This window comes from Halichoeres trimaculatus, unplaced genomic scaffold (genome assembly GCF_033239565.1).
Source record: "Halichoeres trimaculatus isolate MK-OKI-2021-1 unplaced genomic scaffold, fHalTri1.1 fHalTri1_scaffold_18, whole genome shotgun sequence".
Taxonomy (NCBI): Eukaryota; Metazoa; Chordata; class Actinopteri; order Labriformes; family Labridae; genus Halichoeres; species Halichoeres trimaculatus.
Window position 1 is genome coordinate 20830978 of NW_027437196.1, and position 25692 is coordinate 20856669.

At 41.6% G+C, this 25692-nt stretch overlaps 1 protein-coding gene across 2 annotated transcripts in view; it reads left to right on the forward strand.

Moving 5' to 3' along the window:
- Positions 1 to 3070: 3070 nt before the first annotated feature.
- Positions 3071 to 25692, forward strand: part of col11a1a (collagen, type XI, alpha 1a) — a 105574-nt gene continuing 82952 nt past the window's right edge. The window contains exons 1-6 of one of the 2 annotated variants that reach the window (XM_074693943.1): positions 3071 to 3371; positions 8806 to 8970; positions 9135 to 9348; positions 12903 to 13065; positions 22582 to 22710; positions 25011 to 25103. In XM_074693943.1, the coding sequence (XP_074550044.1) occupies positions 3257 to 3371; positions 8806 to 8970; positions 9135 to 9348; positions 12903 to 13065; positions 22582 to 22710; positions 25011 to 25103 (879 nt within the window). In that variant the 5' untranslated portion in view covers positions 3071 to 3256. The remainder of the gene's footprint in view (positions 3372 to 8805; positions 8971 to 9134; positions 9349 to 12902; positions 13066 to 22581; positions 22711 to 25010; positions 25104 to 25692) is intronic. The other variant, XM_074693944.1, reaches the window with a different exon arrangement.

The window sequence follows — 25692 nt, forward strand, 5'->3', positions numbered from 1 at the left end:
TGCTGACTGCCTCACCATTATTAATATCTGCTTCAGGTGCACACCTGAGCTAAAGCAAAGGTATCAATTATTTCATAAATGGGTATGCAGGGCATGAGAGTGTACTTTTTAGTTCTGTTACACTGCATCAATGTTGCTCTCATTTGAGTTTCTTTCTAACTAATGAAGTCCTCTGAACACTCAGAACCAACAGTGCTGAACTCTTTAGACAAAATCAATAATCAGTTGTCCATCTCAAGTTACGCATGGTACTCCTGTGATGTGACGCAATCAATCAGTCTGCCTAGTTGCAGTATCAAATCCGTTCCTCAGCTCTCAGTTATCGGTTATTCCTTCTTCAACTCTCACTTTCCAGAGGAGAAATCAGCGCTCTGAGCAAATCTGCAAGACATATACAACATTTGTGTCAAACAAGGCAATGAAATGAAAGACTATAACCTTCCTGTAACTCAAATAGGTCCAATCACATCATTCTCTGATGGGTATAATTTCCTGTGACAAAAATGTGGAGTAAACCCTCACTTATGTCCTGTGAGATCTGGAAATGTTCACCCCCCAGCCCTCTCAACCATGACAGGATGACATGTCGCAAGAAGTTCCCTCTGTCCCAGACACCAATTCGTTGCAGAGATATGGCTCAGCTCTCTGACATCGGGCATCCAAGAGAAGCATCTGATACTATTTGGCTGGAGGGAGGTTTGGTCTGGCTGGCTGGGCAGGATGAGCTGGCTGACAGATGGAGCCAGGTCAGGATCCATGCCATCTCTGGAGTGAGCCAAGAGATACAAGGAGCTGACTGTCCTCTGGACTGACCCATGCTTCCAAAAGGCTGTTAGATGAGAAAACTGGAACTCTTTCAACCCCACAATCTTTCTGATTAGTCCTACAAAAAGTGCTTTTTGGTGTACATGCCCTAAATGTGTCATGTTTAAGGGTTTTCCCACGGTCATTTGGAGACAACTCTGATGGGGAAACAAGGGTTGTATGATAATTATGTTTGTCAGTGAACAGAGGTTGGTGCCCATTTACTGTGTCGTTGCTGTTGCCAGGTTTGAAGCTCTGAGCCCCCCTGAAACCCCAAGGCAAAAGGTCAGAGGTTTATTTGTACTGAGGTAGTTTTGGTTTGCAATGTATAAGTTAGCCTTCTTTAACAGTAACTAATAGTTCAAGAAAAGACACAACAAGCCGAAGTGACAAAGTACTCGGCACTAAAAAAGGAACCCTCATAAAGACAAGAAACAAGCAATCGATAAAAACATGATAGGCGAGAAATAAGATTGACAGTCGAATAAATAAATATATATATATATATATATATATATATATATATATATATATATATATATATATATATATATATATATATATATTTTTTTTTTTTTTTTTTTTTTTTTTAAAGGATGACATAAAATCAACAATCAGTCATCCCAGGTTTACGTACGTTATCTCTCATTGGTTTAGCTAATTGGTATTTAAAGTTGGATTAGGTATTATGGACTGCACATGAACATGCTTTGCCTAGCTTCAGTGCTGCAGTGTAAATGTTTGGTCCTGGGATCTCTTACACTGAGGTCAATTCTCATATGATTATGACATATCTATCGTTTCATAAGGCGCAACAATAGAAAATAAAACTCAAAACAAAAAACATATTGGTGCAGTCACATGCACATACTTTTGAAGAGGCAGGGGCAAAAAGAAAAAAAGACATATACAGCATGTTTATCATATTTTAACCACCCTAAAGGGCAGATGTGTGTTTGCCAACCAGGAAGGCACTTTCCCACATGTTTTGGCTCCTGAGAGGTCACTTCAACCTGTGTATTTCAACAATAGGGCCACAAAGGGGGTGACTTCCCCCCCTGCTCCCCCTCTCTGCACACCACTGCCTCCAAAGTAACATTTCCTCAAAGTTTTATACTTGAATTACTAGTAAATATAAATTAAGTCTATCTCTATTGTTGTAAAGTAGTACATTGTACATTTACATAGTAATAATTTTAAGCTAATTGTTGTTACCATAATGAGGGGGTCCTTGGAAAAATGTCCTACCGGAAAGGGGTCCATATGAAATATCTGCATGTGGTTTTCCCACCAAAGCTAAGGTAAAATATGATTGACTTATGCCACAACACCAACAATCAAAATATAAGCTTTCAATGTAAGAATCAACATAGTGCACATGCTGTACTATAAAAACTGGAAGACAATGTTTTTTTGTGCATTCAGCACCAAATAAAAAAAGAAAATCTTTGCTGCTTTTCAACAGGTTATGCATTGATATGCAGTTACATTTTCACAGAGATAAAAGTTTAAATTTTGATCATTAATGATCTCCATGGATATTTGGATAACATCACAGACACTAACATCACTCACTAGTTCACAGATCTAAGCCTCTAGTTTTTACTTTGTGTCCTACTGGGGGAATAAATTAGCTGAGAATATGTGATATCTTTGTCTGTACATCCAGATATGTTCTGAAGAGCCACATTGTACTTAACTTTACTAAGTTTGTGAGTGCTAATGCTGAGTATTAGATGACAAAAACCCAAATGAAATCACACAAGTCTTCCATTGATCTATTTTCCCCTTTTCCTCCCCGTGATGTGTTATAAGGTGATTTCAGTTTTATTGTCACGGAGAACTCACGGAGGAGCAGATTTTACTAAAACGCTTCCTAGAAAACATTTTGCTTCCACAATGCGCCTTTATACAGCTAAAAGCTCAGCTCAGGTGGTATTAGGAAGGTGGAATGAGAGATTTTCAGTTTATTCAAAAAACTGAATCGTGTCATTTGATAATGATCAGGTCGTTCCAAACTTTGGCACAGTTATTTCTCGCTTTTCCTTAGACGCACTCGGAGATTTGGGGGCGCATTACAAAGCTGATGGGTGGACCCGAGGGAGAATTTCCAGCCCCGTGATTTGCTAATCGGGGGCTGGTTCCCGTGTCATTTCCCTGTAATCGTGGCTCCGGTTTGTGGAGCTTGCCCTGCCCTCCTGCCCGCGGACGCTCCAAGTGTACCGACTGCACTCAGTGCGCGCTGGTTAAAGCCCGACTACCTTCACTGTGAAGGCTGGGCACTGGGAAGGAGGATCGGGGGCCTCGGTGTGGCTGAAAGAAGAGGCTAAAACTCCTCACTTATGGCTTTCCTGTAGGACGGTTTCCATCATTACTTGGGATTGTGGACGGGACGTCACTAAAAATTACCTGAAGTCGCCCGAGAGTTTGAGTCACTTGTGGGCGCTCGATCATGGAGATGCAAAGGTGGTCCACAAGGTGGAAAACGAAAAGGTGGCTTATGGATTCCACTGTAACAGCATTCATCACTTTAGTTCTGGTTCTGCAGGCTGCCAATGTCAGAGCAGGTAAGACTTCGAGGGAACGAACTTCTCTTATCAACTTTTTCTCTGAGCGGAGCCCGGCTGAGAAAGCTCGGTATCTCATGATGGAAATTGGGGGAACTACAGGTTTGTTACCTGGACACAGAGGCTTCATGGTTTCATCTTGGTCCCTTTCACATGTGGTTGTCCCTGTTTCACAAGCAAATTTACACATAAACGTGAGATTATCTGATTTACCTGTGTACTTCAGCGCATAGTACAAGCCACCAGCCAAAATGTGCCTAACTGTACCCGCGCTTTACTGTTGCGAATTGAAACCCTGTTCTGGATATTTCCAAATGTTGTCGTGGATAGTTCTCCGTGGAGCACGTATTCTGTTGGCCAAAAACACCGAAATTCATTAGCACAGTTTACCACTGGCTACTTTTACGCATGAATGGGAAGCGTCCGGTGATGAAACACCTCGCCTAATTAAAGTCATCCTAAGCTGCTGGTATGTGCTTACAGGGAGATCAGCTGAACAGAGCAACCTCTTCTGCTTTTAAGATTCACTCTGGCTGAAAGAAAGAAAGCTCTTTGTTTGGACTGTGGTCCGCTGGGTGGATGTGGACACGGTTAGCAGGGTGGACGACACTGGACATTAGTCAGACCGTGGACTCCGATGAGCATGTTAGAAACGTTTGAAACCACTGATTGAGCTCATTGACATGTCTCTTTGAGCTTATTGCATGGGCTGGTTAATGAAACCGTGGAGTGCTGTTAGTTTCTCGGTTGTGTTTGTAAATGAATGTAGTGGATGTGAGGAGGGGGGGATGTTTTATGGATGGTTTTTAGTTTTTACATTGGTATATGACAGTTATCTGAGGTGTCCTGCATGAATGAGGCTTTAAATAAGTTGCATTTTCAGAAAGTGCATCAGTCAGTGCAGGCTGCAGAGTACCTGTGGGTCTGCAGGGGGCTCAGTGGGCAGACAGGTTCACCCTATCTCCACTCTGCCCTGCTGGTCCACACTGAGGCAGGCTTGTGCAACCCCCTCCTCGGTGCCCAGCGCTTCCTCTCCACTTTGCACTTAGATGTTTGGTCGGCTGCAGGACAAGGCTGTGCTGTGTGAGTGGTGGGAATGCTTCCCCTCTAAGTACTGAGCAGTTATTTGATGATGGTCCTTGTTGCACTTCCCTATGATTTCAGAGCCTTCAAAGAGCAGGCCAGCATACAGGCCTACCCTGCAGCCATAATGGCCACAAGTCACAGGGTTCAGGACTACACAGGCCTCACACCTCAACCTGAAGATGACTCTATGCAGGTTATTGTTGCGTGTTGATAAAGTTAGCTATATACAAGACTTGTTTAGTATCCTTGATGCCATTTCCATGGTTGAGAAAATATTTAGATGAAGATTCTTTGAGTTTGAAGACATTTCCTCAGTTTGAGGAGGGTTGGGGGTCTTGACTTTTTGACCAGTTATTTGGACAGTCAAAACATAAAAATCTTGTAAGAAGCAATTGCCAGTGTCATTGAGTTTTTTCCATGCCACAAAATACAGTCAATCAGGTTTTTCTTCAGCCTTATCTTGCCTTAAGTGTAATTTTCTCCCGGCTTTATATTGCAGAAGATTCTGGAAAATCTCTCATCAGCTCCGTTTTCTTCCTTTTTTTTCAAACTGTGAAGTATTCTGCTGCAGGCCCTGTGTTCCAGGGTCTCAGTCAGTCAGAGCTGTTCCTGCAGGGTGCCCTCTCCATCGAGCAGTGTACAGACACGTTTTCTCAGCCCCCAGGGCGCAGCCTCAGATGTGCATTCCAGCAGACAAAGCTAGCAGTTTCACAGTCCTCTACCTCATGTGCTCAGCCAGGAACATCAGCTTATCAGCTCCTAGCTGGACCTTTGTCTTGTGAAGCTGTCAGATATTTATTAAAGTCATTGCTACATTTTGGATATGAGTTTTTTTTCATCATGAGGATGTGGTGTGGCTGCATATCTAGACTCAAGCTATGAGACTGGGATGGTTCCTTTTCATTCTATGACCTGTTTGGATGTAGAAAAGATTTAAAGTCTATGCCTGTGCTTATTTTAATTTGTACAAATGCAATGAGAGGAGTTGGGAAGTGAGGGGAACGCTTACTTTGAAAAAGTGGGTAGGTCTGGGTGAAGTTTCTCTGGTATGACAGCAGCATAAAGCTGTCTTGTTTTAGCCGGCAGCGTGGTGGAAGTTGAAGGAAGCAGAGGGAGAGAGGGTGGGGGGGATGTATGGAGAGAGACATTCTGGCTGAAGTTATTATTAGAGTCTCAGGGAGCTGCAGGTGAAAAGGTCCTCCTCCGTTTACCAGCTGATTTCACCTTTCTGTAAAGATGTGTGACCCAGCAGGAGGAGGATTAACCGTATGAGCTCTTACATTCAGAGGAATAAAAGATGAGCTGAGACATTCTGCTGGCTTCTCTCCAGAGACTGAGGTTATGTTATCTCTTTGAAAACACTGTTTACATCACTGTACACCTGTGAACATGAGGGAGATGATATCAGGTGAATTGATCTCTGTCTTATGGTAATGTTACTCAACTCCTCCCTCCCTCCATTATGCACTTCTGTTAGCATAATCATCTCCAGCTGCGTAGTAGAGGCTGTCTTTCAGTGTAGTTTCTCCTCCAGTCAGAAGAAGGTCCGTCCCTGCATGCCACCTGAGCTCTGGTAGCTATGTGTCCTGTTTGCTCAGTCCTGAGGGCAAACTCACACCAGCTCATCACATGCACTCCTTTAAAACCTGTGCACACTCATTTGGCTGTCCTTAATGGATTGGCCAGTATTGACGTTTTCTCAGCACCTCTGTGCGAGGGTCGCAGCCTGGCCAAAGTGCCACATCTGGAACAGATGAGTCCTGGAGTTTGGTCTGAAAGCAGCGCTGCAGGAACTCACAATGAGCTCCTCAGTTCACTCTCCAAAATAAGTAGCTGGTTCATCCTCCCCAGCTACAAAAGAGACAAGTTGTCCTCAGAGAAGGCATTCCTACAAAGAAACAGTTTGCTGACTTTGCTCTCAACCTCACTTTTTTGGTGTGTTTGTATGAAACTCTTTTTATCTTTGTTGCCTCTTTGTTTTTGGTTGTAATGGGATTGAGATGAATTTTGGGAGGCTGAGACTGATGGTGCTAATTTATCCTCTACCAACTTTTTCAAATGTCCCTTGACAAATCGATGATTTGTGCGAGCAGGTTGAGGTTGATTTTATGGGAATGAAATTGTTTGGGGAAAGAGCTTGCTTGAAGAGTTCTGTTGAGGTAGCACAACTTCAGCTACCTCCAAGGTGCAAGAGGAGAAAAGAAAAGTCTGAAAAGGTCAAAACTCCAGCAAAGCTTGTTGTATAGAGTACAACTTTATTACAAGTGTTGCTTAAGTTTTGACCTTTGACTAAAAAGTTCTGCTGGTTTCCTTTTCATCCAAGGTGTTTGGCCTCGTTAAAGTGTGTGGTTAAGAGTTTTCTGAGCGCAACATATCTCTTTCTAGTCACCGATATGTGCATCTGGTTCATTTCAGGTGTTGCATAAAGTGCAGAAAGATAAGGAGACCAGATGTGGCAGGGCCCTTCAATTTGACCTCTGCACAGAAAACACACATCTTTATTGTTTTTTTTTATTCTTATATAAAAATGTATTCAAAGAGTGAGACAAACTCACACCAATAGAAGGATGTTTGTGCGCACACAGAGGTGTAATGAGATTGTACTATCTGTCCATCTTTTGTAAACCCTTTGTGCTTGTTGTAGCTTCATATTAAGTAAAACAGAAAGGGGCTCTTAGTTTGCTTCTCCTCGCCACAGTCTAAATTTTGTCCTGCAGATAGTTGTTTTAAAGAGTGTTTCCCACACCAATCATAGCAGCTTGTATGCTTGTTAACCCAGCAAAGCAGATCGAAGTGATTACATTTAACTGTCTGTCATTGCACAGCCTGTTTAGTTACATATTTAGACTATCTTTGAAGTTAGATGAATGCTTTTTTTATCATCATACATGCATTTTAACATTTACAAAACCTTTGGTCAAAGTTCATGCTTGCTTTATATCTGTTTAACTCTCAAGGCGATGTATCATCCACGAAAGTTGAATTATCTTTGCATTTGGAGGTATTGATAGCAAAACTTCTGGGCTGTTTACAGAAGCCTGAAGAATAAGCAGCTATCTTTTGTATTAGAAAGATCAAGGTGTCAAGTCTAGAATAACACAAATAAAAAACAAACGTCTTTCTCCAGAGAGTGAGCAGAAGTAGTATACTGCTTTGTGTACTGTGGAGTTAAACAAATGCTGAGTCGTGAAAAAACAGATACCATAGAGAAAGAGTAGATTGACAATGATTGAAGGTTTTATGCCAGAACAAGCTGCAAAACTGAAGAGAAAAAATCTGTGTTGATATAAAAAGATGCCAAAAATGGCATTGCTTAAATTTCTCAGGGCCCATGTTTCATTAGTTTCCCCACTTTATGTGACCTGAGCCACAGGGGTCAGTGTACTGCAGAACTTTGCTTTTTTCTTTAATGTAAACCCGGCTAATGTTCAGGACTGAGAGGGTGTTTAGATAAAAAAGCATAGTCGGGCACCATCAGGCCACACTGGCTCCTTTATGTAAAGTGCATCAGATTGGTGAGAATGGAGCCTCTGGTGACTCTTATCAAGGTAAACCTATCCAGGTGTTAGAGAAGCAGACCTCAGTTAGCACATTGTTCATTTTGTTCTTTGGTGTCCTTGACGGAGACACTTCCTGTCAGATGAGCCTGTAGATCCTAAGGGAGCGTTTCCCAGCTATTGAGACTTGTACTGTTTAACAAGAGTTTGGCTTGGAGTAAATGTTGATAATGTTTTTTAAAGCTTTTATGGAGTGAATTAATTGTCCCGAATGTTTGTCCTGCAGTGACATTTATACGGTTGTGTCTTACCTGGGGTTAAAATGAAGAATGATTTGACGTGTTTTTAACACTGATTTGAGAATTTCACACAGCCCTGACTGAAGCACCATCCTAAACTCAGTGGTGTGACTAACTTGTTGAAAAATCAAATGTTTTCTTGAATTTTAGCATCCTTTGACAAAGCAGAACAGGACCCAGCAGCCAAGATTTTTTTAATCAGGATATCAGCTGCTGTAAATGCAAACTAGAATCTTCAACAATATTATTTTATCCTTTCCAAGGAAACACCATTACATGAAATCAAAGGGCAGGCTGCAAGCCTGTACATGGGCATTTAAGTTAGTTCTTGGTTATTTTATTTCATTATTACCATGATGACATTATGAAACAAGTTAACTGTATTTGTTGCAATAGAAATACACATTTGATTATCATAAAAGTACACCCTGCATTTAATGTTGACTTCTTAATGCTATACAGGGTTCATTGTCATAAACCACCTATGACCAGTTGTGAATATGTACATCATTACTTTGACCTGACTGTTGTTTCATTTGCTCCCCTGATCAGCAGATCCAGTGGATGTGCTTAAAGTATTAGATTTTCAAAATTACCCCGAAGGAGTGACGAAAACACCAGGATTTTGCAAAAACCGAAGAGCATCAAACCCCGACTCTGCTTTCAGAGTTGCCAAAGAGGTCCAGATCAGTGCCCCCACCACGCAGCTATTCCCCGGTAAGAGACAGAAAGTCTTCGTTAACTGCAACAAGCTCATAGAAAAATGTTTTGTTTTTGTTTTTTTTTTGTTCATGACTCACATCTCAACTTTGATTTTTTACTGTTGGCTTTGTTTGACAAAAGACAACTTTGACCCTTCCCTTGTCTTTGTATCAATTCAGATGGTGTTTTCCCTGAGGACTTCTCCATCCTGACCACAGTGCGTCCAAAGCTCGGCCTCCAGTCCTTCTTGTTGTCCATTTACAACCAGCAGGGAGTCCAGCAGCTGGGCGTGGAGGTTGGGCGCTCACCCGTCTTCCTGTATGAGGATCAGACCGGCAAGCCCGCGCCGGAGGACTACCCTCTCTTTCGTACTTTCAACCTTGCTGACGGAAAGTAAGCCAAAACTCAAACATCCTGTCATATAATTTTTCAAACTCTGACTCACAGTGACAGCTGATCCAGAGTCAGAATTTTAGTTTGCACAGAAATGAGAAGAGTCAGAGTTAGTTTAAAGGTGCAAGACGATACAGACAGGGAAACTCTTTTTTGCATTCTGCCTGGGCATAAAACTTGTTTGGTTAGAGCATCAAGTGACTCCATATGTTTTGATTTTGTGCTGCTGAAAGTCAGTGTAAGGCTTGAAAGAGGAGAACTTTTCTTTGCATCAGCTGACAAAAATAATTCCAGTTTTCATGATTTACTTGAATAAATGTAAACTGCCACAAACAACAGCAGGAAGAATCAGATTTTGTGATGTTGGGTCTAAAACAGTCAATCTGAACCCTAAGGAGCATCAACAACAAGCATCTAAACTGCTGATTCCTTGCTTTATTTTAAACTCAGACCCAACAAATCATAAATTTAGACTTTTAAAACCAGCATCAGAATGTAGTTATTCAAACATCCTTCAACATGGTTGTTGTCATTAAGCAGTGGCACAGTGAAATCTGTTTATTGGGGTTCGTAGCCTAGCATGGCATTGCATGGATTAGTGAGATCTATTTGTGCTGACTTAAGTGTGACATGTTAGATACAGTGAAGCTGAGACTCAGCAGGAAGAGGGGACAGGTGCTCCAGAGCTGAAACCAAATGCTAACAGATCATCAAATTGGATTCTGCTCAGCCTCATGTAGCTGGGAGCAGCGGGAGAATTCATGCAGACACCGTTTATGGATGAGGAGGAGGGGACATTGACCCTGCTGTGTGCTTGTCAGACTGACGTTATGAACACAGACATGAGACTGTTTCGTCTCAGACATTATGGGAGGAGAGAATATTTCCTGGTTATGTTCAAAAAATAGGAATTAACACAAGGTAATAAACTGCAAAACAAATGCAGTGACAAGAATTAGTTCTGGTTTATTGTATCCTCCATTTTGTGACATAGAAGTAGGTTTCCCAGGGTTGAAACAAGTTTTGTTAGAAGTTATTTTAATAATCTTTAAAATAGTTGAATCACCAGATCAACAGAAACCGTCAAACACTTCCATATTTCAGATTTTTGGTACAAACTTTCTCTTCATGAAAAAAGCAAGCAAACAACCCAGGTCTTCCCAGTGTTGCTCCACAGGTGCTCATGACCGGATTATCTGTCCCATCAGGGGTCCTCGGGCACAGAGACAGGTCAGAGACAGAGAGACACTGGATTATTGGGGCACAGCAGGGACTGCTATGGGCAACCTGACCTCATCCATGAACTCACTGCCTCTGTTATTTTAGAGAGAGGGGGGATGCAGGGGGAGGAGGCATTGCAGTTCAACTTCCTCTTTACTTTCTTGGATGACCTCGCCCAACCACAAACCTTTTAGCATGAACCTGATTATCTGCTCCCAGGTCCAGAAATCCCAGAGTCCTCGCACAGAGCTTCAGCAGAGCTGACATGAGCCTATGCACAGGGGGCAATGGGGGGACAGATAAACAGAGGGGCTGCTGGGAAAAGCATCTTTTGAAAGAATTGTTCAGTGTCCCCCATTATCTAAGTCTTCTTAACTTGCAGGACGTGCAAATGTTATTGTAGCTTTGAAGGGATGTCATGATCTGAACTGAACACTTCCATGACCCTAACTGACCCAAAACCAGATCTAGTGAGAGTGCAGTTATCAAGATAGACAAGAGCTTCACAAATCCTCCCAGAGTCACTCTTGCAGCTTCAAAGCCAGCTTTATGTTTGTGTTGTTTTGTCCTGTGTGTGATTTTTTGGATCCAATCTCTCAGTTGCTTGGTTCTCTTAAGTGGATTCTTGATGGGAAGATTTTTAACCAGGGTGGGCCAGAAAACAATCTCTATCAGAATTGGGACAACATTTGCACTGGTGATGATACAAACTACAGAAAAGTACACAATATAGATAGCTCTCACATCCTTGCACAAGTTGACATTGACTCAGCTGGCACCCCTTAAAGCTCTGCCAAAGAGAAACACTAAATTTAGCACACAAATAGCTACAATGAATTGTTCTGTAATGTTGTGAAAAAAGGAGACTTCAGTGAGTGATATAGCTACCACTTAAACACTGAGCATTAAAGGAGTCCAGATTAGGCTAACTTTAACAGCAACTTAGCTTATGGCCCCTCCTGAAGTCCTGTTTCCCAAAAAGCATTCTGAAACTCAGATTTGAAACTTATTTAATCATTTTTTTATTCTTTACTTGAGAAAGGAAAATTTATTAAAATAAATCAGTTATTGTGGTTGTATTCCTACCAGCATTTTACCTCCATTACTTGGTCCAGTGTCTACTTGTCAGTCTGCGTGCAGTCAGAAGTTCCTCACATATATTCATTGTTTCTAAAGCAAACTGAGCCTGAAAAGATCGACTGTGTGCTGATACTGATGGAGTGTGAGGTGAATGGGAGGATTTGTTACACTGGATACCGTCAGTTTGAACTTATTTAAGCTCTTTAAACAGGATTTTCTAAAGATTGTGTTTACATTTGCCTTTTCAAACACGATGTCGCTTTTCTTCTCATCGTAATTCATTTCAAAAGTTTGAGAAATGGTTTAAACCCGCTGAAGTCGACATTTGCTTTCAGCCATATAAGGTGACAAGTAATCCTTCTTGCTGCACTGTTAAGCCTCCGAGTGCCGCACGTTTCTTTTTCTCTAAGCTCCATCGCCTGCACTGGAATGTGTCTGTATGATTCAGAGAGGAATTGGGTGAATTTCTCTCCTGATTACTCGTCTCACATGCTGACATGTTCATATAACGTCAGAAATATACTTGTGCACCTGTAAATAAATGATTCTTACGTCGCTGTCTTGAGCTGCAGCAGTGCCAGGTCTCATCTTCCACCTCAGAACAATGTTTTGACTGTATGTCTCCTGCTCTGCCAAGGCAGGCCTTCCTGGATCCTGACACACACTTTCCACAATGTTCACCATGTCTGTCATGCCGAGTAACCCAGAAGGAGGATTAAGTTTGGAGTTTAATGAGTGTAATCCCGTGTTAAACAGGGCCAGAGTGTGGGGGCAAGAATGTGTTCCACTGCTGCCTGGTATGCAATCGCCCTTAAGTGCAGAGGCAAACGGTCCAAAGGCAAGGGAGGTGTCGGACTCACGTGTGACCCCGATTAACCCTTTACATTAAGGGGTGCTGTCAATCAAAATATGTCATGAAAAACTCCCAGGCTCATGTTGTTTATGTGCAGAATCATGTCACACACCATTTAGAGCAGCTTTCTCTCCAGGATAGGTTATATTTGTTGCTCACTGTCAGTTGTGGTGCTGCAAACGTTTCATCAGGATGTAAACACACAGCTCAAACAGCCTCCAATCATTGTATTATTGAGTACAAACTTTCTGCACAAAGTCCTCATTGTTGCATGTTGATTATGTTACATCATGCTCTGATTGCAGCGTCCAGATACCCTTTGTGCCCCACAGTAACTTAATTCTTTTAGTGATTTAACAGCACACTCAATGACCCTTACTCCTCATGTGTGTTTCCCCAGGTGGCACCGTGTGGCCATCAGTGTGGAGAAGAAGACGGTCACTATAATCGTTGACTGCAAGAAGAAGATCACCAAACCTCTCCTCAGGAGCGACCATGCTTCCATCGACGCCAATGGCATCACTGTGTTCGGCACGAGACTCCTGGATGAGGAGGTGTTCCAGGTAAAGCTTCAGCGTGGTGTCCAGACTGAGCAGTGGGGTTGAATGTCTTAACCTTTGAACTGGAGTGATGATGACCACCTAAAACTTTGACAAACATCTAACATCTGACAATATCTCATGTCTAGAACATTCTGTAAAACACATTTTATTCAAACAATCGATGTATTCTCACTCTGCATGTTGTCATTTTATCATTCTTTCACTTTATTTTGATGCTGTCATGGAAGCAATGTGGCCACCAGTGATAATCACTGGTTCGAATTAAGGGTATAATAAAGTATTTTTGATATATTTTGGATTTAGGATAAGCATGGTTCAAAAACAAGAATTTGCAAGAATATGAAGTACAGTATGAGCAGCAGCAAGAGAAAACTCTTAAAGTATTCAGAGATTGTTACCTTTCTCATCACTGCAGGGCTATGCAACATTTTTGTTGTGGTGATTTCCTCTTATGCTCGTTGGAGAAACTTTCAAGAGCTCTTTGTGTGTGTGTTCAGTGCTTTGACTTGTTAAAACTTGATTTTGAAGATACAGTGTCATTGAGGCTAGCTTAGCATTATAGTGTAGCAAGTTGATAGCAAGACATACTTCATCTCCTTACTACTTCAAGCTCTAATTGGAGCTAACTGCGTTGGTTCTAAAAGCAAGCAAGTGTCCAGCTATGATATTACATTCAGTAAAAACAAAGTCGCTTTACTATCTTCATGCTTTGCTTCCCTAAACATTACTTGTTTCATGAGCCCGGACTAAAACCTCCTCAATAATATGAAGTGTGTTTGATTTTGTTAGAACATCATAGTGATAAGAAGTCTGTCAGAAGACAGAATGGACTGGTACTGCAACTGGTTTCATGACCTCATAGGCAGATATCACTGATATACTCTTCAGAAATTATGTTAAACAATCAAGGACAGTTAAGTTGCAGTTAAGATGCAGTTCTGGTATTTACTGGTTCTAGATCTGGTTTAAACTTCTTGCTTGAACCACATGTGGGAGTTTTCAGTTGTGGTCCCAGCATCAGAGCTCTTAAATGCTGCAGGATGAGGGATGTTGTGATGAGAAAAACCAGAGCATATCTGGAGTTGGTCAGATGCTTTTATCATATGGGAAACCATACAGATATTATATCACAAAAATGTGAACTGTAAGTGCATCTGCTCTTCTGTATATATAAATAGTTAACTTTTACTCATGAAAATCTGACTGATTTGCTTTGTCCCCCTGCTGCTGGGTTTTCAAGTGTCATGTTTGAACTCAGTGTAAGTGACAATTTCTAGCAGATCTTCTGCTGCTCAGGTAGTGATAGTTTTCTTTCTAGAGGGAGGGACAACTGTGGCATTGTCCAGTGTCTTTAGCTGTCACCATCTTGTTATTCTGAAGCTAGGAGTGATCATATGTGTAATAGAAGGTGAAGCTGGAGAGGTGTCAGAGGTTAGCAGGTGCTATGCAAACAGCTAATTGTTGTGCTGATGATCAGAATGTTTCCAAGTGACACTAAAACTCTTGGTTTGTCATCTGATTCACTGCCATTTAGTTTGTTTTTCTCTATTCTGGACGCTAAGCTGACACATTTTGAAAGACATGAAGTAATAGAGAGGAATAAGCTGTTAGCTAATTCAGTAATTTGCCCCCCTCCCTAGCACTAGCCTGGCTAGCTAGTATTCAATTAGTGATTGTGCTATAACCAAGCGGGAGTGCTAAAATCTGCTATTTCTTGAGTGTCTTCTTGAAACTGGCTCCGGAAGTACTGGAATTCACATACACACCAAGCAAAAAAAAAAAAACTTTTCAAAGCAGAAATGAACCTATTTACAGCCTGGTTCACGTCTCCTGTCTGAATAGCTAATTTCACTATGAGCACACACTGTACGGGGTGAATTATTTTCTAACTTGGCAGTTCAGAGGATATCACAATCACAAACTTGCCCAATTACAGGCGCAGCACAGGTCACTTGACTGACGGGTGCCCTATAGCTGTACATGAAGCCCTTGCCACTTCCATTAAAGCCGTGATAGCCGATATGCTTCAAATCCGTTTCAGAAACAGACGTGTGACACCTGGGAGACTACGTCCTCTAATTATACAGTCTGTGGTTATAACACTTTGAGACACAGTTCATACAGAGGCGTGGGGGCATGCACATGTTTAGGAAGATGTTGATTTTAACAGATTATAGCTGGATCACTGCGACACTCAGGGTCTTATTTTGTGGGGGATAAAGATCACTGTAAGGATGCAGGGTAAGGAAGGTGTATGAGAATGCAGGATTGTTTACAAGCAGCAGTAACATGCAGTTTTTATGCTGCTGCTTATGCTAGTTTGACTGATTAATTCTTCGCCCAATTTCAAGTCTTTACAGTGCATCATTATTGCTGCGAGAACAGGGACCTTCCATAACATTCCTCTGCATGTTGCTCATTGTAATATCTTTTGGCATACTGTGAATCAGCTCACCTGACACTCACCCTGAGACACAGCCTTCAAGAACCAGGCATTGTTTTGATATTCTTGTGTGTTTCCTCAGCTCATTAACAAGTGCTGTTTTTAATTTTAGTGTGTCTCTAAATAAAATTTCTTCACAAGAGCTTTCAACTGATTTATTCTAAGAGGAAATATTAGTTTGTTGCTTTGCTGATATTTGATTGTAGTGTGACTGAGATTACTGCATTATGTTACCCAACCAAGAGGATTTGGGGACTATTTTTTTAGGTGCAGAGTGTTATAAGCAGATTTGCTTCATATCTGCTGTCAGTTTTGATTAGGTTTATGGGAGCGAGTCGGAGCCAGCGTGTGTCTGAAACAGTGCGTCCACTCAGGCTGAAAATAGGAGCCATAAGTCAGCTAACAGGGTCTTCTCTGTGCAATTTTTGGAACAGGTCTGCTGTCTGTTCTCTGTCCCTGGTCTCCTCAGAGATTCACAGGGCTCAGTGCATGCTGGGAAATACAGGAGGAAGGAGGGGATACCTGCTCTTTTTGCATAAAACGAAGGGGTTATAAAGATGAAATAAGTCTGTAAAGATAGAAGATGTTGGAAATGTAACACTTGAGCAGAGCATCTCTTATCGACTGAAGAAGTCAGCAAATGTTATTTAAAAAAAAAAAAAAAAGTTTTACTCTGAGCTTTTTTAGTAGAAAACTGGGGGAATGCAAAATTTAGTTTCCCAGTTTTGAGTGTATTAATGCTTTTGATAAAGATAGAAAATAGGCTTCCTTCTCCAAACTCTAATATTTGTTTTTATAAGCTGACCTGCATTTTTCATAAGCCTCTATTCATGCCATACCTGCCCCAGGTTGGAGGCGACCACCTTCACTCAGGGATCTGGTTTAGATGAATGGGACTCTTTCATTGCCCCGTCAACCCTTCCTCATTTCCTCACCTCCTCCCCTCCTCTCCCTGCATACTCCCTCCTCCTCCCTCCCCACCTTGAGGCCTCCCTGCCGTGCCAAATCCATGAGACCGTCTATTCATGCCTGGTCGACATTACCTGTCTTAATCGGGCACGTTCACATACATATCTGCCTCCCCGCTCTATTTGTGGGCCGCAAACATTGTGCAGGACCAGACAGGGCTGAGGGGGTCCCTTCAACAGCAGCAGTGTTGGCAGAGTCTCTACTTAAAATAACACTAACCTGTAAAGGATGTTCAACCAGTCAGTTATTGTTGTTAGCCAAGAGCTTCCTTATTCTGTTTCACCTGATTGAAATAAAACATAATGAATTCAATAACCTTAAAAGCTGCAAATAGGTCACGAAGAAAACTCCAACTTTTAAAAATCTCTTTAGACTATCTTAGCATGCAACAGAATCTTGTGCTGGGTGTGTAAAGTGTCACCGCTTGTTGGTCCTGTTAGTTTATTTCTGTCAGCTCTGTCACTAACCAATAGGAAACTAGGTAGTTGGTAAACATGGAAGTGACTGTATAGAAGGCTGCTGTCCATTATTTTGACACCATAATTGTATGCTCTTTTTGTTAATATTAGCTTACAGCAGCAAAGCTAGGAAATCTGTGAAAGTTATAGGAGGGTAGTGCTAGTTTAGCTCAGCAGTTACAGCGCATACCTGTACAGAGGCTGTAGTGGTTGCTGGATACTTCTGGAATTAACTCTTTGTTGCATGTCTGAACCCCGTCTGTACAGCCAGGGATTCTTGAAACTTAAAAAAATGTTTTAAAATTGGTGTGGAGAGGAAGGAAATGCTTTGCTGGAAGCCAGCTAGCTGAAGATGCTAACCTATCTCATGTTACGGTCTTAATCCCTGCAGAAAACACAGATCTCTGCTACTTGTGAAAAAAAGCTGCTGCTGTTTCTGACTTGTCATGAAGTTTTCTCGAATGCTGTAACCAGGAGCATGGTGGGAAATCATCTCATTCCCAGTATTTTTGCGGTTTCTTACATTGTGATCCTGCAGGATGCCCAACATTTGCAAAATCTAGATCTCTGTTGTTATATTGTGTGCTTTTTTTACGAGTGGGGGTCTCACCTCAGTGTATTTCTGATCGTCACAGCCAGCCCATTTTTATAATTAGGACTTCAACCTTTTGGGTTTCCTTTTCCTCTTTCTCACCTCTGTGGAAACTGCCATAGACTCTGTGGGAGTGGCTAATTGTTGTAAGGGGCTGTCTAATTACAGTTAGCTTTGGTTACACTAAAGGTATGTTGCCCTGGGGCAAAGGCATGTCAAAGGAGCAACAGTGACGACTGCTTTGTTTTGATTTTGTCTGAGATGCCCTTTAATTACAACGTGCTGTAGGATTTTAGTGAAAGAAAGGAAAACGAGCGTGTTATCCCTGAAAACTACTTCCTGCTGTTGGTGTTTCTGCATGCAGCTTCTCTTGGAGCATGCCCTGCTGTAACCTCAGGCCCTCCCCTGTGTATTTTTATCCCATGGTGCCTTGTGGTCAGAATGAGGTCAAGGTGGGTAGTAATTAAAGCGTCTTTATGAGCTCTGCAACTCTGCACTCATGACAGCATCATGAAAATGAAGAACTTTTTGTTGAAGAGGAAGATGACTCTTTTTCTAAAAGATATGGATCCCAACAGTTCCGTTTACAAAGCTATGTAACTTCATTGAGAGAAAGAGGAATTTTATCCCAAGGAACCTCGAAGTTACTCTGCAAATCCTGAAGAAAACATTTTTTTTTTAGCTGTTGTTTTGTGTTATACTGAAATATTGTTTTGCAGCAGTTGACCAACATGTTGCATGGAAAAATCCCACTTTTCAATTTGAAGTAGTCTGGTAGCATTGAGGGACACACTTGCAGTTACTGGAGCCCTTTTCTGCTGCTTTACAGAATACTTAGCATGAGAAATTACAAAGATTTCTGTACCAAAATGCCATCAATAAGCAAAAGTATTCAAAAATCATGGCCTAGGTTTGAAAGTACCCAAAGGATCCTAATGATGCCATTTATACAAAGCATGTCCTTCTTCCAAGAGTTTCTGTAATGATCACGTCATCATATCATAACTTTCATGTGCATGTTTTTTAATGTTACTGGTGCATGTAAAGTCTTTATATGAATCTCCACTTCAGGTGAAAACTTTCAGCACTGCATGACAAAACAAGTAATGCAGCAGAAAGAGAAACTTCTGTCAGGATTCAACAGGTCTCCTCTGTTGGTCTTGACCTCTCTCTCAGCCTCTGTCTTTCCTTCTTTACCTTCTGACACCGTCATTAACGCACAGCCTTTCAGACCTGTTTCTGCACCGTACTCTGCCCTGCTGCAGCCAGCAGGGGCATATTTTGTGGCTCTGGCTTTGCTCCAAGTTGCCAGGGGCTTTTATCTCAGCAGTCCACAATGGAAGACAGGCCCGGAGACTCAGCCTAACTCTCCCCAGGTGTTACCCAGCACAAAACATCTTTTACCATCCCAGCTGCTTGCTCTAAATCCCTGCCTGTCTGTCCCTCCCTGAGATGACTCCAGCTTCGCTTTGGCCTTTTGTCTTGTTAGGTTGATGACTTAGCTGCAGACCTACTTTGTGTCACAAAGTCAAATTAGTGTTCTTTAAAGAAAAGAGACTTGGCCATACACGTGTTGTTCTCATAGAAAATGTCTGTTACTGTAAGTATGCTGAGATTCAGAAGTATGAAGATGAGCATTCCAGTCGACTGGGTGATTTTCATTTTCAACATTCTTGAATTAAAAGATCTGAAAACTTTTACACACCAAACAGCTGCAGGTGGTGATGATTTAGTCTGATTCTCAGAGTGTTTGCAATTAAGTGTGTGTAACAGTAAACAATCCCAGTTGTGCTCATATGGTAGTTACAGAGTGTTCCTATTTGTGTGCAGACGGGTGACTCTCAGACTAATTAGAGCCGACTCTATGCACGGTTCAAGCATTCACTGTTGGTTTTAGGGTGACACATGAGGAACTACATGCCAACCTGACTCAGGGGGTGGCTTGATCTCTCTGTCTCTGTCCAGCCACACACAGAAACACACAACTGATGACTTTAAAGACTTGGCAGCCAGTTGTACATCAGCCAAATGCTCGCTCTGCAAGTCAGTTGTGTTTCTTTATCACCAGTTTTAAAAAGAGCAGAAGTTTAGTGAATTAACATCTTTCTTGTTGAAGTCTGTAATTCACAGTTTGGCTACGTATCATTAAAACCCCATGTACACTCAGTTTTATAACTTAAAATGATAAAATATTTGATTCACCTAAATCTAGAGGAATAATTGGCACATAAACATCATTCTGTAAAATCTGATGGTGACTAACTATAGAGCCTTTGAGGTGAGGATGGGTGACTTTGTTGCTTTTGTGAATGGCCAGCCTTGCTGTTACTCTTACGATTTCAGTTTTTGTTGTTAGCTCTCTCATCTTATGGTTCCTCTTTACTCCAGTTAAAACCAAGGTTTTGAGTCCCAGGATCTTGTCTTCCAGGAACTTAAAGGTTCCTGTAGTCCATTGTTGTCTGAGTTCCCACTGAGGCCTGAACTCCCCTGAAGAGTATACATATCACACCAGAGACGTAAGGAGAAGTAATAAAAGTAGTAGCACTACACCTCCAGGCCAGTAAAGGGCAGTAAAAAATTACAAAGGACACTCAACAAAGAGAGATAAAGAGGGTTCAAAACACCTTGTATGGTCGACGAAGCCAGAAGACAGGTCTTAAAAGCCGTGACAAAGATCCCACTTAGATGTCTTAGGTTGTTATTAAAACTAATCTGATGAGAAGATTTGGAAATTGGAATCAATACTTAACTAGGATGCATTCTCAAGGTTTCAATAGCTGTTGTAAGCTAGATATCCACTGACATGTTCAGCTGAAGGTCTCCAGTTCTCAGGGTCACCCTTTTAACCAGATCACCAGGAGCTGAACGACACAGTTTCACCAACAGGCTCAAAGAAAAACAGTGTTAAGGAGTTATTAAATCCAGTCAATCACAGCTTTGTGTGATCAGAATCAGAAATCTTTAGCATTGATGGCCCCTCCCCCCAAAGTTTCTATGGAATGAACCCCCTCTCCAAGCAGGAACTTTTTAGGAGGGAGATTACCTGCCAAGGATCTACATTTAGAGCCTGGTTCCTGCTGATGAAATACCCAGAGTTCCTGAAAGGCTGACCGGTTCCTTTTCTTGTTGTTGAAAAGCAACTGAATTCAAGGGTCCCTGAAAGGCTGCAGTAATGTTACTTGGTGTCAAGGTGCTCAAACCTCTTTTAGTCCCTAAAAGGTGGTAATTTCGTAAATCTCTGACCAAGTGAGTGCATGCAAAGAGGGAATGTGTCAAAAGTGGTGCAGTGGATGACAGAGTCTGAGAAAAGGGAAAAGGTTTTGCGCTGTCACTGCTGCAGAAAGGGAGTGATGAGGAAGTCTGAGATTTTGGTCTAGTATTCGCTGACTTCACTTAGTTTCTCCATTAACTTTCTGTTCAGGTAAAATGCCTCAGGGTTTTTTCATTTAATGCCCCTCAGAGTCAAACTAGGTGCTTGCTATCCTGTTCTAGGCTCAGGTTGCAGATGCGTTATCTCACTTTTATCAAACTGACATAGGTTTTTACTGTGAGATATGCCTTCAACAAGTGAGAGAAATCAAGTTAAAGCAGCTCTCTCCCTTCAGAGGCTCACAGGTAGGAATCTCTGACTGTCAAACAGAAACTGTGCCTCTAGATGTTGATGGATGGCTACATGGAGAAAGTTTCAAAGGGCTTTGTGTTTTCTCTTGGGACAAGCCTTAGCACATGGATGTTTACACTGAGGTCCATGTTAAGGATCCATAGATGTGGTTTTAACACAGGGAGGAGGCACACACCGACGTGCATTCTCCTAACAAGTTGCAGCCTGCTTCATTTCTCCTCTGTTACTCTGCCAATCGTCTCTCTTCAACGTATAGTGTCCCTGCTGGATTTCACCTCTGGGCTCAGGCATCTCCTTGCACTTGCCTGTCAAACATCCTCACTGAAGACATGCCCCGTCCTCCACCTTCCAAGAAACCTCTTCTGCTGTCTTTGCAATGTGTAGAAAGGCTTAAAATGCAGCCTGCAGGAGCAGCTTTTGAGCAATTACAGAGTGCAAAGAAAATCCAGATGCTTTCCAAAAAGTGTTCGCAATGAGCCGAGAGTTTTGGCTGAGAGGCTGATAACAAGCGACTCAGAGCTGTAAGGGTGTGAAGCTTTGGGTGTCACATCCAAACAGAGACAGAACACTGAGGCTTAAGAGACGTATTCAAACCACGTCTAAGATTTTCATGGTTTTACTCTTTCCTGTGGGCTGTTTTAGTGGTTTCCAGGCACAGTTGTTGTCTATTGTCTGTTTCTGACCTATATATCTTGGCACAATTTAAATACTGTCTCCTCTGTGCACCAGACACTGACAGAAACTATGTTTCTGTTTCTTGCTACCAGACATAGTTTTTCCTTGCATTTTTGACAAATATTCATCAAATCAGTTCGTTGAAATAACCCATAAACAAATTCTGGTTTACAATCATTATTTTATATCTTTGGATCTGAACTTAAAGCATGAATATTTTAATGATAAAAAAAATGCAGAAGAGAATTTACACTCTGTAAACTCTCTGAGTTTGAGGGACAGGGTGTTGAACTGCAGCTCACATATTCCTGCCAGCTGTTACCTGTTTCCTGATGATACATGTTTATTTGATTTCCTGAGGTAAACCCTGGCACTGATAATAATAATAATTTACCTGCAGTCTGAACCTCCTGCAGCTTGAGAGTGTGTGGACTCTGGGGGTGTGTGTCAGGCTGTTTAATCATACAAGAGGGGGCTCTGACTCTTCCAGACTCTTAAGTGTAAGGCTGCTCAGAGATCACATCTGCTATCAGAGATTCACATTTATACCACTTTATCCAACGTCTGTGTGTGTCTGAGTGGGCAAGATCAGACACAGCCATCTGGTCTGAGCAGCCTTAACTTGTCTGTTGCTGTTGTTCTGTGTAAATCCACGTTGTAAATACTGATATCTAACACCTGATTTATGTTTTCATGGGAACTGTGGCTAATTTTACCCCAGACACTGACTCCAGTTCCTTTTTCTGTTTCCCCGCAGGGTGACATCCAGCAGCTGATGATCGTGCCTGACCCTAAAGCAGCTTATGACTACTGTGAACACTACAGCCCAGACTGTGACACCCCCCACAGGGACTCTCTGCAGGCCCAGGAGCCAGAGGAACTTGAGGTCAGACAGCCTGGTGGCTTCATTCTAACCTTGTTACTCTTATTTTGATGTTTACATCCTGTTTGGTCCTAAAATATTCAAGGAGGCACCTTCCAGAGGTTTTATTTGCAGATGTGCATAAGAATGAGTTCATATCCTTTAATGTACTGGCAGACCTACAGTGCATTACATCATTACAGTGGGTCCTGCACAGTTTTAAATTTATAGCTGAAACGCACATCTGACCACACCCCAGTCAGTGATGTCACGGCAGGTGTTTTCCATCAGCTGTCAGAGGTAACATACCTGCAGCCATGTCTCTGATGGGAGGTGTGGTGAGACCTGGACTTTAACTCCTGATGCAGCAGCTGTGTTATTTAATGTATATCTACCCCATCAGAGTGTCTCAGCTATCATTAGAGTCAGCTGAGTTTAGTTTGTGTCCGAGTGACAGTGAAAGCAGCAGATAAGGCTTCCTTCTTTGACCTCTCGCTCTGTTTCTCAGATTACTTTTTGGCACAAAGAGTTTAATTTTTGCATTTTAAATCTGGGCTTTATTTTGTTTTACATGGATTGGCATCTAAATGACTTTAAAAAAGTTTAAGTGTTTGTTCCCTTTGTTTGAATTCTTAAATTGATTTCTTGTAGCCTGCAGCCAAGCATTGTAGTATAACAGCTGCAAGGTTTAAATTATTACTCTAGGTGTCTGAAAACATCACAGAGAACATCTTTATAGAGAGATAGCTTTATTCTCACACCGCTCTTCTCAAATCCACCTGACTCCATTGACAAAACAATGATTGTACATGCATACACAGGATTTATTGGTCTGTTGCTGCCTCCATTTGCAATTTTTGTTTTATTATTTTTTACACAAATATTGTGTGGCAACTGTCTCAAGCATTTAAAACACAATTATCCAAATTTACTGACCAATCAAGGCAGAGGTAGATCAGCAACTCCCCTGTGTTATAAGGTATAATCACTGATGTCCTGAATGGAGTTTGGTGGCTTTGAAGAGGGCAATGACAAAAAGGGAAAATTTCATCTAAAACATATTTGTAGGGATCCTCTCTGTCATGATGTCAGACACTTAAAACAGTCTGAGGCTGTCATAGTTTCAAACCTTCAGTAGGAGTACTCTGAAGGTGACTGATGCAGCCATTACATCATGTTTTACTGCTGCAGGCTACAAAAATCTGCAGGAGCAATTCCAAAACCTGTCATACCTACAGGTCAATCAGATCAATGCAAAACAAAATCAGTGCCCAGATTAAAAACACAGAATGACTCTTTACAAAAACAATAAATAAAAGCTGATAAACCCCACCTGCTCAGGTTTACTCTTCCAGATGTAAGAGTTTAAAACAAGACCAGGCAGCAGGCGAGGACGCTGTAGATTATGTAACTGAATGTCACGTTAATCTGCATGACTGAAATGCAACAGGTTCATACTTCATCTGTATTCATCCATTAATCATTAAGATGATTATGTGCAGCACAGTGAAAACTGATGGACAGCTTATAAATCTGTTGGTTGAGTCATGAGAAGTGGGTGCCAGCTGAACCCAGCGCTTCAGCCATGTTTGATTGATTTAACACTTTGGAAACACGTGCTGCCAAACACGGCATCCTTTTTAATCAGTTACATATGATAACATGTTGAGACTTCTCTACCAACCTGCAGCATGAAGAGATAAACTTTTATGACTTCATGTCAGGGTTTTCCCTTTACTTCCTCTCCGGTTATGTAATTATGATGTAAAGTCTTATTTTTACCTTCTTTTAAAGAACTTCTGCAAAACTAGAAAATGGACAAATTTTTACTTTCTTTAAATCAGACCTCTTTAATCTCCTGCAGCCCTGAAGCGTGTAATTTACGTGCCTGCAGTGGGAAAAGTTCCATTACGATATCCCTGAAATACAGCTGGTGTTTTAGTCTTTGAGCTCTCCCTGTTGTTTTCCTGTTTTATGAGCTTTTAAACATCCCGTCTGCTTACATGTTTGTAGACCCACGCTGCTTCCCCCAGCATGAATTTACCCATTGGTTCTTAGGAATTAGAGCTCATCTCATGAAATGCAGTAACACTTGGCTTAGATTATTTAATTATTTACTTGATATTTACTTTTGTTTTTTGCCTCTAACCTTTATATAAATGGTTGTCTAAAATAATGCTTTAACAGGTTGAACCTGCAGGATGCTCAGGATGATAAACCATGTATCATCTCCATGCTGCATCCTTGATGCTAATGCTAACTAACTCTCAGACCTCTCCCCCCTTCTCCACCTCTCTCTGTTTCTCTCTTCTTCACTTCTCTAGTACACTACTGATGATTTAGATTACTCTCAGTTCTATGATTACTCAGAGGGAGCCACAGACATCATCCCAACCGATGAATATTCTGACCCACAGGTAAAGGAAAAAAGGAAAAGAAAAAGTTTGCTGTGATGTCTTTGTGTCAGTCATCAGTCAGTCTGTGTTCGCCTTGTGTATCTTTGTGTCTCATTGTCATGTTTATGTGCACACCAAAACTTCAGTGACAGAATTTGTTGAATTCGACAAATTTAATCAAAGATGAAGGGAAATCCTAGATGTCATTGCCAGGGCTGGGTATTCAAACGTTACACCTGTAAGGTAACGGCTAAAACAGTCCAATTTAAGCATTGTGTAAATGCCACGCTACTTTTTTTTCCCCAAAATACGGGCCACTAAAGATTATTCAAAGGTTTAGCTGTGATCCAAACCCAGCAGAGGTTCAACTTTTCCGCCCAACCTGTAAATGGTCTTCCACCTGAGCAGCTGCCACCCATATGGGACTCTGCAGAAGTCAAGTATCTTACCTCAGGCTTGCATCACATTGTTGCATGTCTGATGTTTTTTCTTGGTAGCGCATATTTAGATTTTAGTTCACTCTTTACAGGAGGAGAAGTTAGTTGGACTGATATGTCACGTTGAGATGATGATGTTTGTTTGCAGTCATTGATTTCTAAAAATTAGGGCT